Genomic DNA, 18919 nt, shown 5'->3' with positions numbered 1-18919 from the left:
GATACACTGCGTGAGACATTTAACGGTCTAATTTTAATAAGGTGTTATTGTTCCTGCTTTTTCTTGTCGTTTTAGTGAAGCCGACTGCCCCAATGTAAATTACGGAAAAATCGGTCATAGAGCCATCTCGGGCCCAATTGAAATTTGCGTGTGGCAAGGTCACTAAAGTAAAAAAAGTTTGAAAGATTGATGCTTTTATGCCGCATTATTTATATATATCCCGATAAATGCAACAGTAAGTGTTGGAACTGGAAGACATGTCAGACGTGAACAACCTAATGTCTATGTGAGGAGAGAATCCACACTGTAAACATTAGTTAGTCACGAATGGCAAAAATCTAGTCACAGTGACTAGAGTTAGCTAGTTATTACCAATTCGTTAGTAGCAGACCAATTTGCATGGTCGTTCGACTAACATAAATTAGTCACATAAATTTGTATGAAATTTTTTGACACTCACTAAGCATGTCATGTATGTAAGCGTGACGAGAATGTTCTAGTCTTCTGTTTGTTTACTTTCTATAACCTTCAGCTTTGACCAATGACGTCATTATTTTTATCCAATCATCGTACCGTAGAATACCGTGTGCTCAGCTGATCAGAGATCAAAAATTCAGACGACGGCCGGCCGGCGATTACATATATACTGTATGCACGTACGTGGTACGTCGTACGTCGTACTTGCGGCCATTGCCTAACTGCAGATAGAACAGGGCTATCAACAAAATGAGAAGATTCTTAATCATTTAGCAAACTGTCAGAAACAGTTTCAAAATGTCGTCAGTTACGTAAGTTCAATCACAACTGAAATTCTGATAAATAATAATTGACACAATTGACATAATGTTCAAGGAAGGTTTGAATATCCGCGATATGTTTGGCTGGAAAGTATGGGTAAAATTATAACGTTAGGCCTTAGTAAGCAAAACTGTTGCTAACGCTAGGACGAAGCTAGGCTAGGAGTTTAGTCTACCTGGTGTAGCCCACATGCGCTCGTAGATGTATAGTACTATAGTAGCAGTAATACACACTTCTATGACATATTTTATATAAATGTGTATTATTAGCTAGTACTAGGCCTATATTTTTAGTATAATGTTAAGAGCGCCTGTGGTGTAGGCTAGCATACGTCAAGTTTCTAGACACTTCGTCGACCACCAACCCCGTCTGCATTTCGTGCACTCTGAACTGAAGATCTTCGGAGTGGGACTTACCTTCTGCTCTTGTAGGCTAAAGTACATGGTACTCATATTTTAGGATATTTTTGCTAAACTTGGAAGAACCTGGTGTTTAACTAAGGACAAAAACTCAGTTTCAATGCATGAAATACCCATAATGTTGTTAGCTTAGGCCTAGGCCTCAGGTTCATAGTGGCGCTATGTTAGTATCCTACTTCCTACTCCTAGACCAAGTCTACACCAGCTGTAGCAATGTTGTAGGGTTCTGTATCCTAAGTGGAGTGGCTGCTGAGTGCTAATACCCTGGACAGAAGATGTTTTGAGTCTTATTTAGCAAATATTCCACAAAGGTATGCATTTTCTGCTCCTGCATATGTGCATCAAGGGGTTTTGAGCCTACTCAGCCTATCATTAATTTTCTGTTGTTTGTCTATTTGCAGAGAAAGTTGATGTGCCAAGTCCTCAGCATTCACAGCTATATACTTTGAATGGCTGTGGTATCAATGGACTCAACTGGTTAGATGAGGTAACAACAAATTCCAAACAACTCTGACAGCAAAAATAGATATCCTGATACTTCCATGGGAGATCTACTGTAGTAACTATAGGAACCAGTGCTTGCCACCCATGGAGATTAAGGTAATTTGACGAGCAACAAATTTGAATGTTTTATCACAAATTATGCCCCCTATCTATCTCTTGTCCCCTATACCTGTCTTTAATACAGTGTTACAACCTATGCATAAACCTTTAAATGGACTGGATATGTTATTGAGGTGAACTGTGTACCTAGATAGCATTTCAGTAAGCTTTCCTTTAGACTAAGTACATACTGTTATAGTTAGGCTGTGGTTTACAAATCCCAATGATCCAGTTTTGGCAAAGAACACCTTCAATTTTATTCTCTTATTCTGAGTAACTTAACAGTTGCACTGGAGTGACAGGCATCAGTTTAACATGTTCCAAACAGATCAGGAATACATTGGGGTATGTCCTGTAGGTCAGTTTGGGAGGAATCAGCTTAGCTAAACAAAAGTAGTTTTCATCACATTTCAGAGCCAGAGACGAAAAAGCCCTCCCCGCTGACCCTTCTCTGGATGATGTTTCTGCAGTATGGCAAGCCAGACCAAGTGGACTGTGATCCGGATACCAATAAAACCTGCAAGAATCATAAATGCACCCAACTTGGTCAAGCTTATCAAAATTGGTGACTAGAAATGTTGCTGCAGACGTAGACCTGGTTAATGCTTACACAGTATTGCTCATATGTGTATTTACACACTGCACAGTGCATACTGAAATCTCCGAAAAGACATCTTTATGGACAAAAAATGATAATTGCAGAGAATTCTGTTGTGGTTTATATTGTAACGACTATAAAAAGTATCATTTTGGTATGAAAAAAATTCATCTCTCACTTAAGGTTGCATACTCCTATTAGAGTCTATATCCATTCCCTCGATTGTTCTCCTTCAGGAAAAGTGCCAAAAAGCAGCGGGAGAACATTTTTTTTTGACCTGTTATTAATCATAATTTAGTTTTTTGTGGCTTGCATGTTGAAGAGCATATATGGAAGTACATATGGTGGGTACATTGGGTCAATTGAGGCAGTTTTAGACCCCTTTAGGCTTCACAGGAGCAGCGTAGGAAAATTGTTTACCACTGTGTGAAGAGGTTTGTTTACAAGTGACAAAAACTTCCGGGTCGAATAACAAAATATCTACATGGTCATGATACAGAAAATTGTAAGGGCCTTGAAAGGCCAACTTGTCAGCTATCCGGTGATAGGTAGCATTCAGCTAGTGAAAACTTCTATCTAGACTTAGAGACCACATTACTTTTGTGATTTAGTGTGTAAGTCAATGGGGCTTGTAATAGGCGTATGCTACCTTAAATATAAGGAACAATCTGTGATATACAGTGCGCATTATGCAATCAGTGAAATAACCACAGTACGTAAAGACATAGAGAAGTTGTGGCGGAATGGTTAGGACACTGAACACGTGATTCCATGATCGTGGGTTCATGTACCAACCTGGTCCATAAGTATGTATCTGTAATGAAGACACTTAATCTCAATTGCCTCTGTTTACCCAGGTGTATAGGGTACCCTGGGAGGTATAACATTTGCACCGCTGTATAGCTGCAATGATATGGGATGTCCCCTGGGGAACATGTAGATGTATCTCAGCATAGTGAGCATAATGTCTGATATGTGTTACCAAGGACCATAGATAGTGTTCCGTAAATACTGTGCTAATGTTGCAATATAAATGGCTAATTTACATTACATTTACAGAGTGCGGCTAGCACAAATGTTACATACTTAACCAAATGTCTTTAGGCCTTTGTTACGTTGCCAAAACTGTATGTCAAAAGTGAAAAAGGAAGGATATTTTTTTGTGTAATGCAAAGAGATAGTTCACTTGAGTATTCATCATTGATTTATAGAAAAACTGTGGTGAGTCATAAACCAAACTTATGACAAATAATCTCTCAGCAGAAATTGTAACATATACGTACACATAATACTGCACACCGGTTATATTAAATAATGTACACCAGTCATACTACTAGTATGCTATATATATTGCATGCCTAAGCCCCACATAAGTGTAGTGTATAAGATCATTGTTTGTGTACTTGCGCACACCTTGGGGATCAAGCAAAGTTCAGATTATCAGCAAATGATGTTCGATATATCGGGCAAGTCTTTAACATGGACTTCAGTGTACTTGGCAAAAATTACAATCATTACATTAAATGAGGTTAGTGTGATTGAATGTGGGGACCTCATTTAAAATGTACCCCAAAAATTGACCTAAAAGGTAAGTTTCTACCATTCAAGACATAGCTTATAGTTTGTGAAAAAGTACTTCTAGAAATATTTTAACTACTTTGTTTTCTGTTCCACCCTAATATTGCTTCAAGGATAATAACATATTCAACTTACATGTTCTGCATTAATATTGTACCATCACATCCATGGTCAGAAACTCATAATAATATCACTCCCAACTTCCTAATTCGAGATGATGATTATAAGGATATTTTCGGGCCCTTTTTAACAGCTAAGGTCATAAAGAGCTACCCAAGGTCTTTTTATACCATTTGATTTGACATGGGGTATTATTTTTATAAATAAATTTATAAATATGATATATTATTTTGTGTATATTAAATATATGTTATGTATATTTATATTTAAATATTAATTAAGATAATTTATTTAGCTAATCTTCTATTTTTGTATTTGAGCTGTGTACTTGCATTTTTTCCCTTTTTCTGTCTTTCCACATCTCTTCCATGCTGCTATTTTGATGAAACTGATGGAGCCCATAATGATGCATGGTCAGTGGACAATGAGGGTCTTTAAGAAATTGTATAGGTATAGGTCATCAGGGGTTCTAATTGTTTGAAAACTGTTGAACACTTCCAACTTAATGGCTTAGGAGCATTTCAAAGTAATACCATAAGTATTCTCAAGATGTTTTGTCAGAAAAGATTTTGACAATTTTGTAAAAATAAGTTTTCCCAATTGTCCCATAAACATTTATTTTAGTTTTAACTGTTCTTTAACCTTTAGTGTTTGTTATTGTTCTTTATGAAATGACTTTTAAATGAAATGCTTATTTGTCACATTTTGCATTAATACTGAATGTTAATAAAAATTACCATGAAACTTACAATGTGTGTCACTATCTCATTTCTTAACTAAAAAGTACTTAATCTTAAACTAGTCTTGTGACTTAAATAAGTAGTCACAGTTGCAATGACTAATATTTTTGGTCACTGGACTAAGCTTTGGTCGATAGAGGCATCGTAGAAGGACTAATTTTAATTAGTCAGAAAACTCGATTTAATTAGTCACAAAACTAAGGTTATATAGTCAAATGACTAGAAGAAACTGGTCGATAGAGACATCGTTGTGACTAATTTTTTTAGTCATATTGACTAACTATTGTTTACAGTGCACGTGCAAATTTCAATCGGGGCATGGACGTCGCTTAGGCAGAGTTTTTTTGGGCCGAGATGTGTTAATACCCTCCATACCACTTTAAATGTAATACGAATAGGAAATGTGTGTATGCTCGAGCGAAACAAAACATCGTGTAAGTATTACTTACGGTAGCGCACACTGTCACTAATGTTTGCACAGTGTGAAAGTACCGTTTACGGACCTACGTGAAGTTGGGCTAGAATATGATTCCTCCTGAAGCCCAAACCACGAGGCATGCATGTGAGTAAACGCAATAGGTATTGCATGTAGTGAGAAAATTAAAAATAAAATAAAACTGTTAGCAAACTGCTTATCCACTAGAGAGCCTGTGTAATAGAATGTGTAAAAGTAAGTTGGCCTGACGAAAATTGAAAAAAGTGAGAAAATTGTTAGAGCTATACTAACCACTCGATTGAGTTCAAATGCGGTTGTATTTCAAGCTCAATGGAACCTTTCTGTTAAATTTAATAACGTACGGAACAAGTAATGTTTATGTTTTACAGTAGGTCTAGTGCAAGCAAGCGATTCTACTTTGTTTAGAACTTTGGATTTTCTTTCGGATGTTATATACTAATCTACGTTTGAGACTATCATCCCTATTATTATTGTGCAAGTTAGACAGGTAAGTGAGCAGTGAGCACATTCATACAGCACAATGTATAAAACCCGCCAACAACGTGATCTTGTGATTTACGTTATTTTGGGTCAGCTTGCGAGTTACCTCTTCAGATATTGGGAAATCGTTGTGGAATCGTCGCAAATTTCGTAAAAAACTTGTAAACACGTGGTGAAGTAATCAAGAAACACCATGATATTCATTATCTATTTATGTTTTGAACATTACGCCGGAAATTAACAGTTATGCTGACACGAAATGCACGCAGAGCTCCGTACTGAAACTTTCCGGTGTGCTATTTGGAAAATTAAAAAATATGTTGCTTGGTAACATATAAACTACATTATATATGAAAAGGAGAGATATTTTTCTGTCACTATCGTTCTACTTTAATAAGTAGAGCTCTTTATGGCTACAATTTTGAAACATAATGTCGTTTCGTTACTAAATGTGATTTACGAAAACTATATCAGTAAACTGCGTCATTGTAGCATTGATGTATACCGACTGAAATGTCTGGTGTAGTTTTCGTTACCATTGTGAACATAACCTTGAGCCTTCTATAACAATTGTTTGAAAACCCTTTGTAATTACATATCATGGCAAACGAGCAGGATTTTATAAAAGAAGGCCCTTTTGTGTAAAAATAAACGAGTTTGTGTAAAGTAAACCTATGTACTTGGCAATTGCAAACACAAGTTGTTAACTGGCTACAATGGCTAGTATGGAACATTTCTGACTCAATTTTGCAACTATAAATTGTTCTACTGTATATAGCAACCCTATCATCCCATTTACCAAATACTATTAATTTCAAGAATGCACTGCTCAGTGAGAGGTTGAGGATAAAATCTCAGTTTGGTTTAGGATAAGTTCACCAAGGGGCCAGTTTTAAAATTTCCCCGACTGATTTAGATTGAGGCATGAACCTTTATGGAAATTCCAGAGGCGAGTAAGGAATTTATAAAGGGGGTGCGGTACCTGCATTCAGAGGGATATGGGGAGCCTCCCCTCCCCCAGAAAAAATAGAGGTTCAGCCATCATGGTGCATTCTTAGGCATATTTAGACTAGAATTAGGTCAATATAGTAACGTTATGCTAGTACATTGTGTTAGGTTGAAAGAAAGGGGGTGGTTAAACACCCCGGCTAAAAGTTATAGTCCCCGACTGAACCATTTCCCCCGATTGTCTATGGGATGCCATGTTACATCGGTTTGACGAAAGGAGGAGCGCATCAATTCGCGTTAAGGGAGAAGGAGGCGGGGAGGTTGTGGGGGGTCGGCGAGATCGAGGACTTATCATGAACACTGCATGACTCCCAGTTCCCCCCCCCCCCTCCATTCCCTGGCTCTGTTCAAAATATATTGGTTGTTATAGACCTGAGTCGATGAAATATAACATATGATATCTGGTTATATGCTGCAGTATATTAAATCAGTAATTCTACACAAAGGAAGATTTTGAAGAAATATTGAAAATATGACAAACAATGTTATTGCGAGTCGAAGAATGAGCAACCCAGAACCTTGAAACCAAGACACTGTGTTTAATAAACAATAATTCATAACTTGTTGGTCCTTCACAGTTTTTCAGTAACCAGAGAAAATGCACAAGACTTTTCTAGCCTCAAATGACATGTTGATAATGTGTTAGACATTTTTCAAGGTTAACAGACATCCAAAGATGCTTTGTACTTTATATGAAGTTTAAATCTTACATATTTTTTTTTTGGTTATTACAATTTATAAAACAATTGATTAACATTGAGATTACTTTATGAACGACATGTTTAATGCAATTGAAGATGAAATGGTTCCCAAGTAGAGTTATAAAAGATACATGTGTTGTGTATAAATAGTATACAGAGTAATCAACGAATTTTATTTAAAGGGTTTTCTTTATTTCGGAAAGCTGGATTATGTTGGCAATCTTCCGTGCAAAATCTACTGCATCCAGCACTATGAGGGCGATTTCAGCAATCAGAGCAGCTCCGTCTGTTGCGAGGGCTGCTACAATCATAGCCGTAACTTTCGCAGAAGTCTCGAGCCATTCATACCACGCCATGTTGCTACACAGAGATTTGATGATGGTCCACAGAATCCCAGCTGAGTTAATAGCCATGATGAGAGAGAAGAGTGCTTTAGCTTTACCGTAGGCACTGTCTGCTGAATCCCAAGCTGTAACAAAATCTACAAGAGCCTTCTGCAGTTTTAAGTTGGCTTGGATCGCTTTAGCTGCTTCCTTGACCGCCTGCTGCATCTCACTTTCACTTGGAGATACCGAGATCCCGACGGCAGACATGACAAGAAGAACGGCCTCAATCAAGATGCTGGCGTACTGCATGTCGCTTCCCCAATCGACATCAAGAGCCGTTGAAATTGCTCGCGAGGGTAGAAACTGTTTTCCATCCCTGGTTATATCCAACCAGTGCTTCCCATCTTCTCTCTTTGCAATTTCTTGCCGGAAAGTGGGAATCTCAAGCCCTCCTCGAATTAGCTGAATTCTTTCGTCGGAGAGGTGCTTGCTGAGTCGTGCAGAGATGTCTTTAGGCTGGTTGCGCAACTCATCGGTAATCTTAAGGGTTTCGGTAGCTGTTTCTCTCGCGGCTTGGATAATCTTCTCTTTCTTGGCTGGTTCTGCATTCAGTTTCTTGTATTCCTCGGGAGCATACTTAGCGATGTCTTCCAAAACCGCCGTTACAGCCTTTTCAACCAAATCACTATGCGATGCCATTTTGCTGGAAAATGAATACGATATATACAAAGATGTCAATTCAATTTTCATATAAAAGTTACCTTAGACTCCTTTGTTTAGCATAGAAAGGTAGATGACCTTTGACCGTTTTAACCGTAAGCTGTGTGTGAAAGGGGTTTAGAAAAATACGTACTTGTTATGTGACCGTTTTTTACAGGAAAATCTTGTTTTATTTTGTCCGAAGTAGATCTTTCTGTTTCAAAGTTATGTCGTAATGATTTATAACATAGAAACTGTAAAGGTATCGGCTGTATCAATAAACCTACAAGGAACTTTTGGCAATTTAGTGTCAGAAAACAAAAACCAATAGGGATAAACTTTTGAGATTGTGTCAGGCTGTTGTTAAGATGAAGGGTCGGGTCGAACGTTAACTTTTCCAAACGTTGCATCTTTCGAAACTATGTACCATACAGCCTAATTGCGTACCATGAGAAAACATCCACGAAACCTTATTTTGTTGAAGCTGTTAAAATTGAGTTTAAATGCCAAAGTGATAATTAACGTTACCGTCCAGTTACAACTTTTGAAACGATACTTAAGAATTTTCGACTGTTTAGGTTGTACCGCTTATATACATGATAAATATATATGTACTGTATACTAGGAATTCTAGTTATATCCAACCCCCCCCCCTTCTCCCAACACACATGCACAGAGAAGTACAGGTGGTTCCACACCTGCATGAAGATGATGCATTAGGAACGTTTGGAAGGTTTCTTTCAAAAAAGACGACAGGTATATTCGCAAAGAAGGCATATCGAAAAATAAAAATAAAATTAGTCACCTATATGCGGCCTTATGTTTCACATATAAAATACATAGCTTGTACTTACTTTCTTGTCGTAGAGAGGAAGGTTCGGCACACTGAAGTACACACGTTCAATCTTGATCAACCTGAGCTTTAATGTTTTCTTCAAGCCAAGTGACTGACAGTGGCAATTAACTTTGCCTTTTAAAGGATTCGTTCAGAAAGAAAGATTGGAAACGATTACAGAAATCATTATTCAATGCCAGAGAATTCCCGCCACACTACATGATTAATCATGAACAGTGTCATACACATAAAATGTCTATAACTCTTCGTTCATTGCTTTTACCAAGATTTAAACGTTAACACGTCTTGAGAATGTTTGCTTCCGCTCAGAAAACCTTGCATCCCTACAGACCTCCATGAAAACATGCACTTTAAAGTACCTCCACAGGAACGCACAATTCTTAGTTATAATGACCCCTGACAATCATTGGCTTGTGCACAAAATAAATCAAATGATGAAAGCTGTAACTATACAACAACCAAATTATCGTCAAATTCTTGAATCGCGAATTTTGCCGTAGACTAGTTACCTAATAGAACAAGTAGTTGTATTTAAACAACGCCTTTTGTGTTCATTGAAAGCTATAGATGCAAGATTGCTTCCAGACAATGACATGGGCTATTAGACAAGCAAATCACAAGAAATTTAAAAACCACCACTGACTATTTTTAGCATGAAAATCTCTGTAATGGAATTGTTGTTAACAAAGTACTTGGTTGATTGTTATGATTTATTTGTTCATTGAGAACTATAGATGCAAGAATGCTTGCAAATATTGATATGGGCTATTAGCCAAGCAAATCACAAGAAATTTAGAAACCACCATTGACTATAGTTAGCTTTAAACTAAATCAATTGTTGTTAACAAAGTACTTGCGTTGATTGTTATGATTTATTCGTTTTCAAACCAATTCAATCATATGTGCATGTATTGGAATTTTGGTTCTTTCAAGAAGAAGTTGTGGTTTTTGAAAGAAAGAAAGGTATTCATTCTAAAAATTGTTATGTTTTCATAGGCCTAGCTGTGAGTGAGTGTACTTTGGGTTTGTTTACCCCAAAATGTAGAAGGAAGCAACTTAAAAGTTTTGTGTCGCTGGTTAAAAGTAAGACGTCACTACTCACTAAGGCCGATAGACATGGCCCGCGCAGCCTAACGTTACGATACTTACCTACAAGGCTAAATTAATACATTGTAGTATTACTAACGTACGGCTCTACTGCAAGGCGCTCCATTTTAAAACTCCCAAGTGTTTGAAAATCGCAGGATGTACGTAACTAGAACATATATAAAAGTCCCTGGGCATATATTCAGGAACTTTAGTGCACACGATGTGTGCGAAGTGCCACGTCAGGCAACTCCAGTAGTATTTTTTGGAGGCTTTCATTGTACAACCAAACCATCCTTAAAATTTTCTAGAAGTAAGCCCTGGCTATGAGAGAACCTGCAGCTCCGCACAATTTGAGCAACGAACACAGTTTTTGGTAAAACAAAGACATGCTTCAGTTTGCCTTATATTAAAATACAACTCAGGCCATCAAGTTAAAAGTTCCACACAAAATTAGTTGCAGGGCTATTGATACCATGTAGAAGTTATGCATGTAGAGGTCAATTGAGGTCACTGGAACCATTGCAGTAACCATATTGTCATAGTACCATACTCTTCCTCCTTTTTAAGTGTTGATTTGTATATCTTCGCAAAAGATTGGTCACTTACTCTCCGCCAAGTGTTGAAGCATAACTTGAAGCCACTGCTGCAGTCTTCAGCTTTATATTAGAGGAATTTTCTTGAGATAGTGAAATTCAGTTAAATTAAAGTGCATGTATCTTCAAAATTTCAAAACAGAAAAACCAATTCTGGGGACTGTACAACATATAATTGTACACAATTCTAAGCATATCCTACAGTCTATATTGTAGATTCCATAACAACTCCCTGGTAGATGGCAAGTCTCTGATTTCTAGTGTCCGTGGTGTATATGAGTCTTACATATCTTTCATCTGTTTAAGTCAATGTAAGTACAGCTAACCTGTGTGTTCATGTCATTGCATTATAATTACAGATAGAGCCTTCTGATACAATATCCAAATACTGATTGCTGCAACAACAAATTACTTCACTAGTTTGGGTATTTTCATGCACAGATACTTACCTGAATTCGCTTTGATGAGATGCAAAACACAACTGATAACAGTGAAAAAGTGTAATTCCTAACCAAGGAATTTGTAGATAGAATTACGCTTCTTTACTTCGTGAATATAAAAGGGAGAGGTGATGGGTGTAACCAGAGGAGGGTCAATGGGAGTGAAATTCTAAAATGTTGCAAGTTAATAGATCAGCTAGGTGAAGGGGAAGTTACAATAGTAGCATTGAGACAGGTAAGAGGGGAGCGCAGTACATTCCAAACTATCAGGAAGCCTGAAATATGCTGCTTTCCTGTTTTTCTAAACCATAAAAGGGATTGAATTGTAAAATTATACATCTGTTGGACACAAAGAGTGTGACCATGACATTCAGTAAGTGTCAGTCCTTATTAAAATTGTAGTCATAGAGCGGTGAGATACATTGGTGATCTCAGAAGGGGAGGCAGGGGCGGATCAGGGGGCGTAGGGGCGCGCGCGCCCCCGGGTTAGAAAAAGACGAAAAAGAGACGAAAAAGGGGGAAAGAGGGGGAGGGGGGAAGAGGAGGAAGGAGAGGAAGGAAGGGAATACAAAAAGAAGACAGAGAGAAATAGAAGAAAAGGAGGGAGTAGAAGATAAACGCCAAGACACCGGTAAGAGAAAGAAGAACAGTCATAATTGCAACGCTGATCCGTACTATACACACAGGGTAGCCAGTGTAGGATCGAGAATTTCGAAAGGGGCGTGCGCCTCACCTTACACCTTACACCGACAACTCCATTTTTGACGTTTCCATTTTTCCTCCCTCACTAATGTATATATATGTATACTATATATGGTCTATCATAACATGTGAGTGTGTGTATGGACGCCTTCAACAATTGTACAATTGTGCTATGAAACCAACTGCGGCTGGTCTCGAGCTCAACCAAGTCGTCGAGGAACAAGCATTTCGGTATTAGACCAGGATCTATATGCGAATGATACTAGACCTATGTCCTTCGATGCAACACTGCCATCCAGAAATAAAATATTATACACTCCGACCTGAATGCTAATTGTTACGACAAACCTAGTACCGTAACTCTTACAATGAATCTAAAAATATATTACGCATGCGATTGGAGAATTAACACATCTCCTGTGAATATCATGTAGTGGATCCAAGGGCGTACCTTAGGCGAGGAGGGGGGCGGATGCACCCATCACTTCTTGGGATTGTTCCAATCTGCATGAAATCGCGCGCCCACAACCCTGCGCCCCACCCCTCTTATCGCTTCCCGATGAGTTAAGAAACTTTATTAATGACCATCGCCCGTAGTACCAAGACCTTGACAAAATCCTGCAACACACCACTTCATCGATAACAAGTGATCGGGTTGTGTATTAGTGACGTCTAGAGGTCGTGCAATGACCTACATGGATCACTCCCGATTTTGCAATTACCCAAGATAAGGCCCTGATAAATCCAATAAATCTCAACGACACTCTACTGTACGGGTATCCAGGCGCGTATCCAGGGGGCGTTGGGGCGCGCCCCCTCCCCCGGGTTAGAAAAAGAAGAGAGAAAGAAAAGAGAGAAGAAAAAAAGGAAAAGGAGGGGGAAGAGGAGGAAGGAGAGGAAGGAAGGGAAAAGAAAAGAAGAGAGAAAAGGGAGAAAAGGAGGGAGTAGAAGAAAAACGCCAAAACACCAGGAAGAGTAAGAGGAACAGTCATAATTACAGCGCTGATCCCTACTATATACACAGGGTAGGCAGTGACGGATCGAGGATTTCGGATGGGGCGTGCGCCTCAGCCTACCCCTTACACCGACAACTCCATTTTTGACGTTTCCATTTTTCCTCTCTCACTAATGTTTATATATATATATATATATATATATATATATATATATATAAATATATATATATATACACTATATATAGTATATCATGACGCGTGTGTGTGTATGGACGCCTTAAACAATTGTAAAATTGTACTATGAAACTAACTGTGGCTGATCTTGAACTCGACCGAGTCGTCGGGGAACATGACGCATTTCGGTATTGGCCCAGGATCTTTATGCGAACTGCACTGGACATTATGTCCTTCGATGCAACACTGTCATGCAGAGATAAAATGTTATACAACGCGAACTGAATGCTAATTTTTACCCCACCTCTAGTACCGTAACTCATACAATGAATCTAAAAATAAATTCGCATGCGATTTGAGAATTGGGCACATTTCCTGTGAATATCATGTAGTGGATCCAAAGGCGTATTGCCGGTGGGGAGGGAGGGCGGATGCACCCATCACTTCTTGAGATTGTTCCCATTGCCATGAAAACGTGCGCCCACAACCCTACGCCCACTCCTCTAATCGCTTCCCGATGAGTTACGAAACCAGACCCATCGTATACAAAAGTCTACTCGGGTTATTTGTTCCCTGATTTTTTTTCTGCAGAAGCCCATGTATTTCCCCAAACTAAATTTCTAAGCCATGAGATCTAAAACTTAAGGAGGTTTGGGAGCATCATTGGGTCTGGGAGTGTTATTTCCGGCGATCTTGGAGGTATATTTGCCAAATATTTCTTCTACGCTACGCGCGAACCCATGGTCGCGCTCCGCTAAGATAGTATTAGAGAATAGACCACGTCCCTACCATTATCTAAGACTGATCTGCGCCCTGCACCAATAACTTAAAGGCGATATCGCTCGTAGACTTTTTTTTGAGGGCGCTGGCATTATCGAGGTTTCAGCGAGGTTTAATGGGACCCCTATTAATCACGTGACCTCGGTGGCAAATTTAGATCAGTGAATAGCACAGGCAAGCGTATGCGCAACAAGCCCGTACCCATGCACACATAATGTTATAACACAGCATTTCAGTTTACTGTAGTTTACCGCATAGGACTTTCGTCCTCGATAGTTTGTTGTTTGTGTGCCTTTTGAGTAAAGAATACTGTACGATCTTCGTCCAAATACATTCGATTAGAGTATTGTGACAATCATGGAAAAGGGATCAGGGCAAGGAGAATCGGGCGAAATAAAACGACCTTATCCTGGAACGAGCGTAGGCTAGGTTTAAGTGGAGGAAGGCCTTTGTTGCATGGACCTGACAAAAACAGCAGTGCAAAGGAACAACAGCGACGAAGAGATGCCACGAAGATCTATCTTCTACGTTCCTATGTAAGCTGGCAAATGGAGAAAGAACTCTACAAACATGTCCATGATTTGACTTCTGTGAGCAACGTATATTTCGCAGGACATTTGCTTCAGGATCACACAAAAAGGTAATGATTTGCTAAGCTAGGCTAAAACTGTATAGGGTACAGTAGTTGTCCTAGGTTACATGTATAGCCTATCAGTATTGCGAAGTACAGAATACTGCGAAGTTCGGACTCCCCTAAGAAATACACGATTTCACCATGATAACCTACAAGAAAAGCCAATATCACTAAAAACTACGAAGCTACAGTTATTTCTTCTCCAAAATGACCTATGTGCAAGTATGTACGTATATATTTGTCAATAAAATGAAGATATAGGCTAGGAGTTTTGGGGTATTTTAAGGCTTAGGTGTTCGAACTTCGCAGTGTCTAGTATGCTATTGTATTTGTAACATACATGATTTGATATGCCTAGGCTATGTAACTAGGCCTATCATTCATTATTTTTCCAATGGGCCTAGCGTATGCTAACCTTACCATACTTATCCTAGCCCAAAATAGCAGTAAGTTGTATTACTGAGTCAGCATCATCACTGTTTGTGAATGCTTGTCATGAAGATACTGTATACAGTTAAAAATGAAAGTATCCTTTCTAAAGAAGACTGACTGATATTTATGCAATGGAAAGCTGGGCCTTCTCATCACCAAAAATTAAACTTTTTTTGCCTCAACAAATTGATGGAAATATATTTTCTAACCACTAGGCCTAGGTGATCTGTTCATCCCCACCCCCTCCAGGTTCTAAATTTTTATCAGCTGTCCTTGTTTGAAGAAGATATTCTTGTGAATGAGCATTTGAAAAAAAAGAAAGAAGTTTGAAGCCTCATCTTTGCCCAGTCATAATTAACTAGGCATATATAGAACTAAGGCCTACAGTATAGTAATAAGTATCTGAATTTAGTGTTCAAAGTAACTGCATCCCCTAATTTTGTAATATGCACCAGTGAGGAAGGCCTACTGTGCTGTACAAGTACAACCACATGGACCTGCAGTTTTTCCTATAAAAATAATGCATCTACATAAATACTTTAGAATCACTCCTAACTGATTCACATGTTTTCACACCGCTACATATGCAACTATACTTCTAAGGTCAGCCACAGCCAGCATATACGCAATCAAGTTTTAATGGTTCATTTGGGCAACGGGGTGTATATGTTATCTACTGACTCAATCATGTGTACATTTCTGCGTTTGGGATTTTTGAAGGAACCCAACTGCTATGCAAGAACTAAGGTAAATTAGCCTCACAAATTGAGGGAACATATTAGTACATATAGCTACACCTATATAAACCTTTATATTGCCATGCCTGGAGGTAAGAAAGTACCAGTTTTTTTGTGTAGGCCTAATGCTATAATGTTGTGATAAGTTATCATATTTTTATATATGGGTCCATCCATGCCAAATCAACAGTGGCCTCCACGCCCACCCTCTCAGAATTGCCTGAAATTGATATGGTGTTTTGCAATATGTCTCAAAGGATGAAATTGGGCAAAAAAAAATTGGAAAACTTTTTGGTTGCTAGGATACGGCCCGCCTAGCAACCAAATCCAGATTGCATTTTAAGAGCCCTAAATGATCTGATGTTTAGTGTTCAAAAATTATGATCTATTAAATTTGGTGACCGTAACTATCTCTTGTGGAGAGTAATCTAGCCTTAATGGTAGTCTGAAAACTAGCTATGCATGTAAACAGGAATTTTTCACAATGGTGGGCTTATGTCATGGAGTAAGCTAGCATCTCAATTCTCACTCATGAAACCAACTGCTCACATAAACAGGAAGTTTACACAGTAGGTAAATAGTGAGTGTACATCAAACTTTGATCAAAAGACTGGACATCTTTTAATGATATGAAACCAATCAGTTCACTAAGACAGGAAGTTTACATAGTAAATTGTACATTGACATGTGAGCTCAGGTTGTTGAGCAAGCAGTTGGGCAACACAAAATTATCCTCACAATTTTCTTGAAAGGTACCACGGTTTTAGGATATTTTGAAGAAGAGTATGGAAGAATATATCATCCTTATTTGGGTTTAAATCATTGTGGGTTAACAATATGTTATTATTGAAATCTGCCAAAGTGTTTGTTTGTTACTTTTCTCTTTCATATTTTTCTTGGGTATGATAAAAACATGTTTGTTTGTAATGATTTGGTCATTACCAGATTCATTACGCATACAATTAAGCTTGGGGTGTACAGTAAAATTACTATTTCAGTTATATGATTTACGGACAATTTTTTTGTTTCATTGAACAGGTGTCAAATGCATCTTTCCAGAAGGATGCCGAAAGTCAAACAGAGGCATTCTCAGCAGCTGTCACCACAGAAAGCTCAGTTGACACTCAGAAAGGAGAAGGTAAATTTATATGTTTATCCTTGCATGAATAACAGACTGGAAGAGCAGTGCTAATCTTATATCTGATCTGATGTGATCAGAAAAAAATACAATTTCATTCTCATTAAATTCCTAAAGAAAAGAAAAAAATGGTAGCATATTGCTCATCCACTAAAAAGCGTACATGTGTATGAGAATTTATATAAAAGTCAGTGGGCCTGATATTATGAGGATCTTCTTTAGAGGCAAACTGACTAGTAACAGGTAATTCAAGAGACACAATAGAGCCTGGAACAGAGAGGACATGGTGAACACAAAGAAAGAAGTTAATGGTGTATTGAACAAAAGGAGTCAGGGAAAGCAGAGGTATTTAGATAAACTTTGGAGTACAAAGCGAGGATTAAGAAGGAGAGAGGGGGAATGAACTATGGCAGAATACAGAGATGGAGCAGGATTAAGTTAGCATAGGCATAGGAGCCTCATTTGATTTGTGGGGGGCTTAAACGACTTGCCCGAAAAATATGACCGAAATTTTCGCGTGCTCCGCGCGATCAACATGTTGTTGTGCATATCATATAGGCATTCATCGGTTATTACATCACATGCCAATAACATACAATCATTTTGCGTCTTACTGTATTAGCCTTCCATATTGGTTAAAATTATTGGGGAATCTGTAAAACAAAAATGATCATAACAATGTAAGTTTAAACATTGAAAAACACATTGCAAAATATTCTTCTTGCAGTAGGTGCCTGAAAAATTCTCAACTTATTGCTGAATTTTCACCAAAAAAAGTGAAAAACACATTGCAAATTATTCTTTTTTTAAGTAGGTGCCCGAAAAATTCTCAGCATATTGCCGGAATTTTCACCGAAAAAAGTGGAAAACACATTGCAAATTATTCTTCTTTCAGTAGGTGCCCGAAAAATTTTCAGCATTTTGCACGAATTTTCACCAAAAAATGTGAAAAACACACTGAAAATTATCCTTTTTCAGTAGGTGCCCGAAAAATTCTCATCATATTGCCCGAATTTTCACCAAAAATTTTGGTTGGGGGGCTGCAGCCCCCCAGCCCCCCGCCCCCTACGCCTATGTAAGTTAGTCATGTCCTTCTTGTATATTGAGCCCATTCAGTTGAATGGTGCTAAGGCATTCCGTCCACTCTCTCTATCTCTGCTGTGGTGTACTATGTCTGAGAAGGTTAGTCTACGAATTTAGTTACCTGTTGGGACATGTCTTACTTTAATGGTATGAGTGGGGAACTGAAAGTGTTCCCCTACTGGAGTCTCCATTTTCATTGTATTGACCTGTGACTAGAACTGCTTATTGAGGGTGGTCTTGGTTTCACCAACATACTTGTAACTTCAATATCTTCTACTTCAATGTCCTCTAAACTCAATGACACCATTTAAATTGAAATATCAGTTTCCAGTGCTGCAAAAGTGTGATAAGTTCTAAACAAAAGTATATTTTTAGTCACAGCCATAGTAGCTATAGCAGGATACTTGCAATCTAGTAACAAATGTTTTATGTAATCTTTACAGATACTTCTGATCCAGTTACTTCAACACCTCTCAAGAAGCCATCTGCCATGTTCTGTCCAATGTCACCAGTAGGATAGATATGGAGCAGCATGGGAGAGAAACCTCAGACCATACAAATACACATTGCCACATTTACATGATCCTGAACAAAAGAGATCATACATATGGCAGGGGCAAGCACTTTTCCCAGACTTTTATTGACAGGTTGTGCGACATTCACGTTGGATTAGCAGCTATTGATACATCTGCATCACCAGATTGCCAGATAAATTGCTTTCGTCCATTTTGTTCGATAGTAGCTATGACTGTGAATCAGAAGCTTGGCCACCCTCTAA

General features: G+C 38.4%; 1 protein-coding gene and 2 long non-coding RNA genes across 4 annotated transcripts in view; 2 read left to right on the top strand and 1 right to left on the bottom strand.

The window, feature by feature from the left end:
* The first annotated feature begins 305 nt into the window (after window positions 1–305).
* On the top strand, window positions 306–4867 carry LOC139970695 (uncharacterized). The gene is made up of 3 exons (XR_011794192.1): window positions 306–788; window positions 1619–1817; window positions 2235–4867. It is a non-coding gene; the product is annotated as an uncharacterized lncRNA (long non-coding RNA).
* A 2277-nt stretch (window positions 4868–7144) lies between these two features.
* Window positions 7145–18919, bottom strand: part of LOC139970693 (uncharacterized) — a 243417-nt gene continuing 231642 nt past the window's right edge. The window contains exons 1-2 of one of the 2 annotated variants that reach the window (XM_071976596.1): window positions 9382–9852; window positions 7154–8531 (exon numbers count right to left, since the gene is read on the bottom strand). In XM_071976596.1, the coding sequence (XP_071832697.1) occupies window positions 7679–8527 (849 nt within the window). In that variant the 5' untranslated portion in view covers window positions 8528–8531; window positions 9382–9852 and the 3' untranslated portion in view covers window positions 7154–7678. Of the gene's footprint in view, window positions 8532–9381; window positions 9853–18919 lie in introns of those variants that run through there. The other variant, XM_071976597.1, reaches the window with a different exon arrangement.
* LOC139970696 (uncharacterized) lies at window positions 14168–18839 on the top strand. Its single transcript, XR_011794193.1, has 3 exons — window positions 14168–14757; window positions 16959–17058; window positions 18585–18839. It is a non-coding gene; the product is annotated as an uncharacterized lncRNA (long non-coding RNA).

This window comes from Apostichopus japonicus, chromosome 8 (genome assembly GCF_037975245.1).
Source record: "Apostichopus japonicus isolate 1M-3 chromosome 8, ASM3797524v1, whole genome shotgun sequence".
NCBI lineage: Eukaryota > Metazoa > Echinodermata > Holothuroidea > Aspidochirotida > Stichopodidae > Apostichopus > Apostichopus japonicus.
The sequence above is the reverse complement of the archived record's forward strand: the minus strand, read 5'-3'. Positions and strand labels throughout refer to the sequence as shown.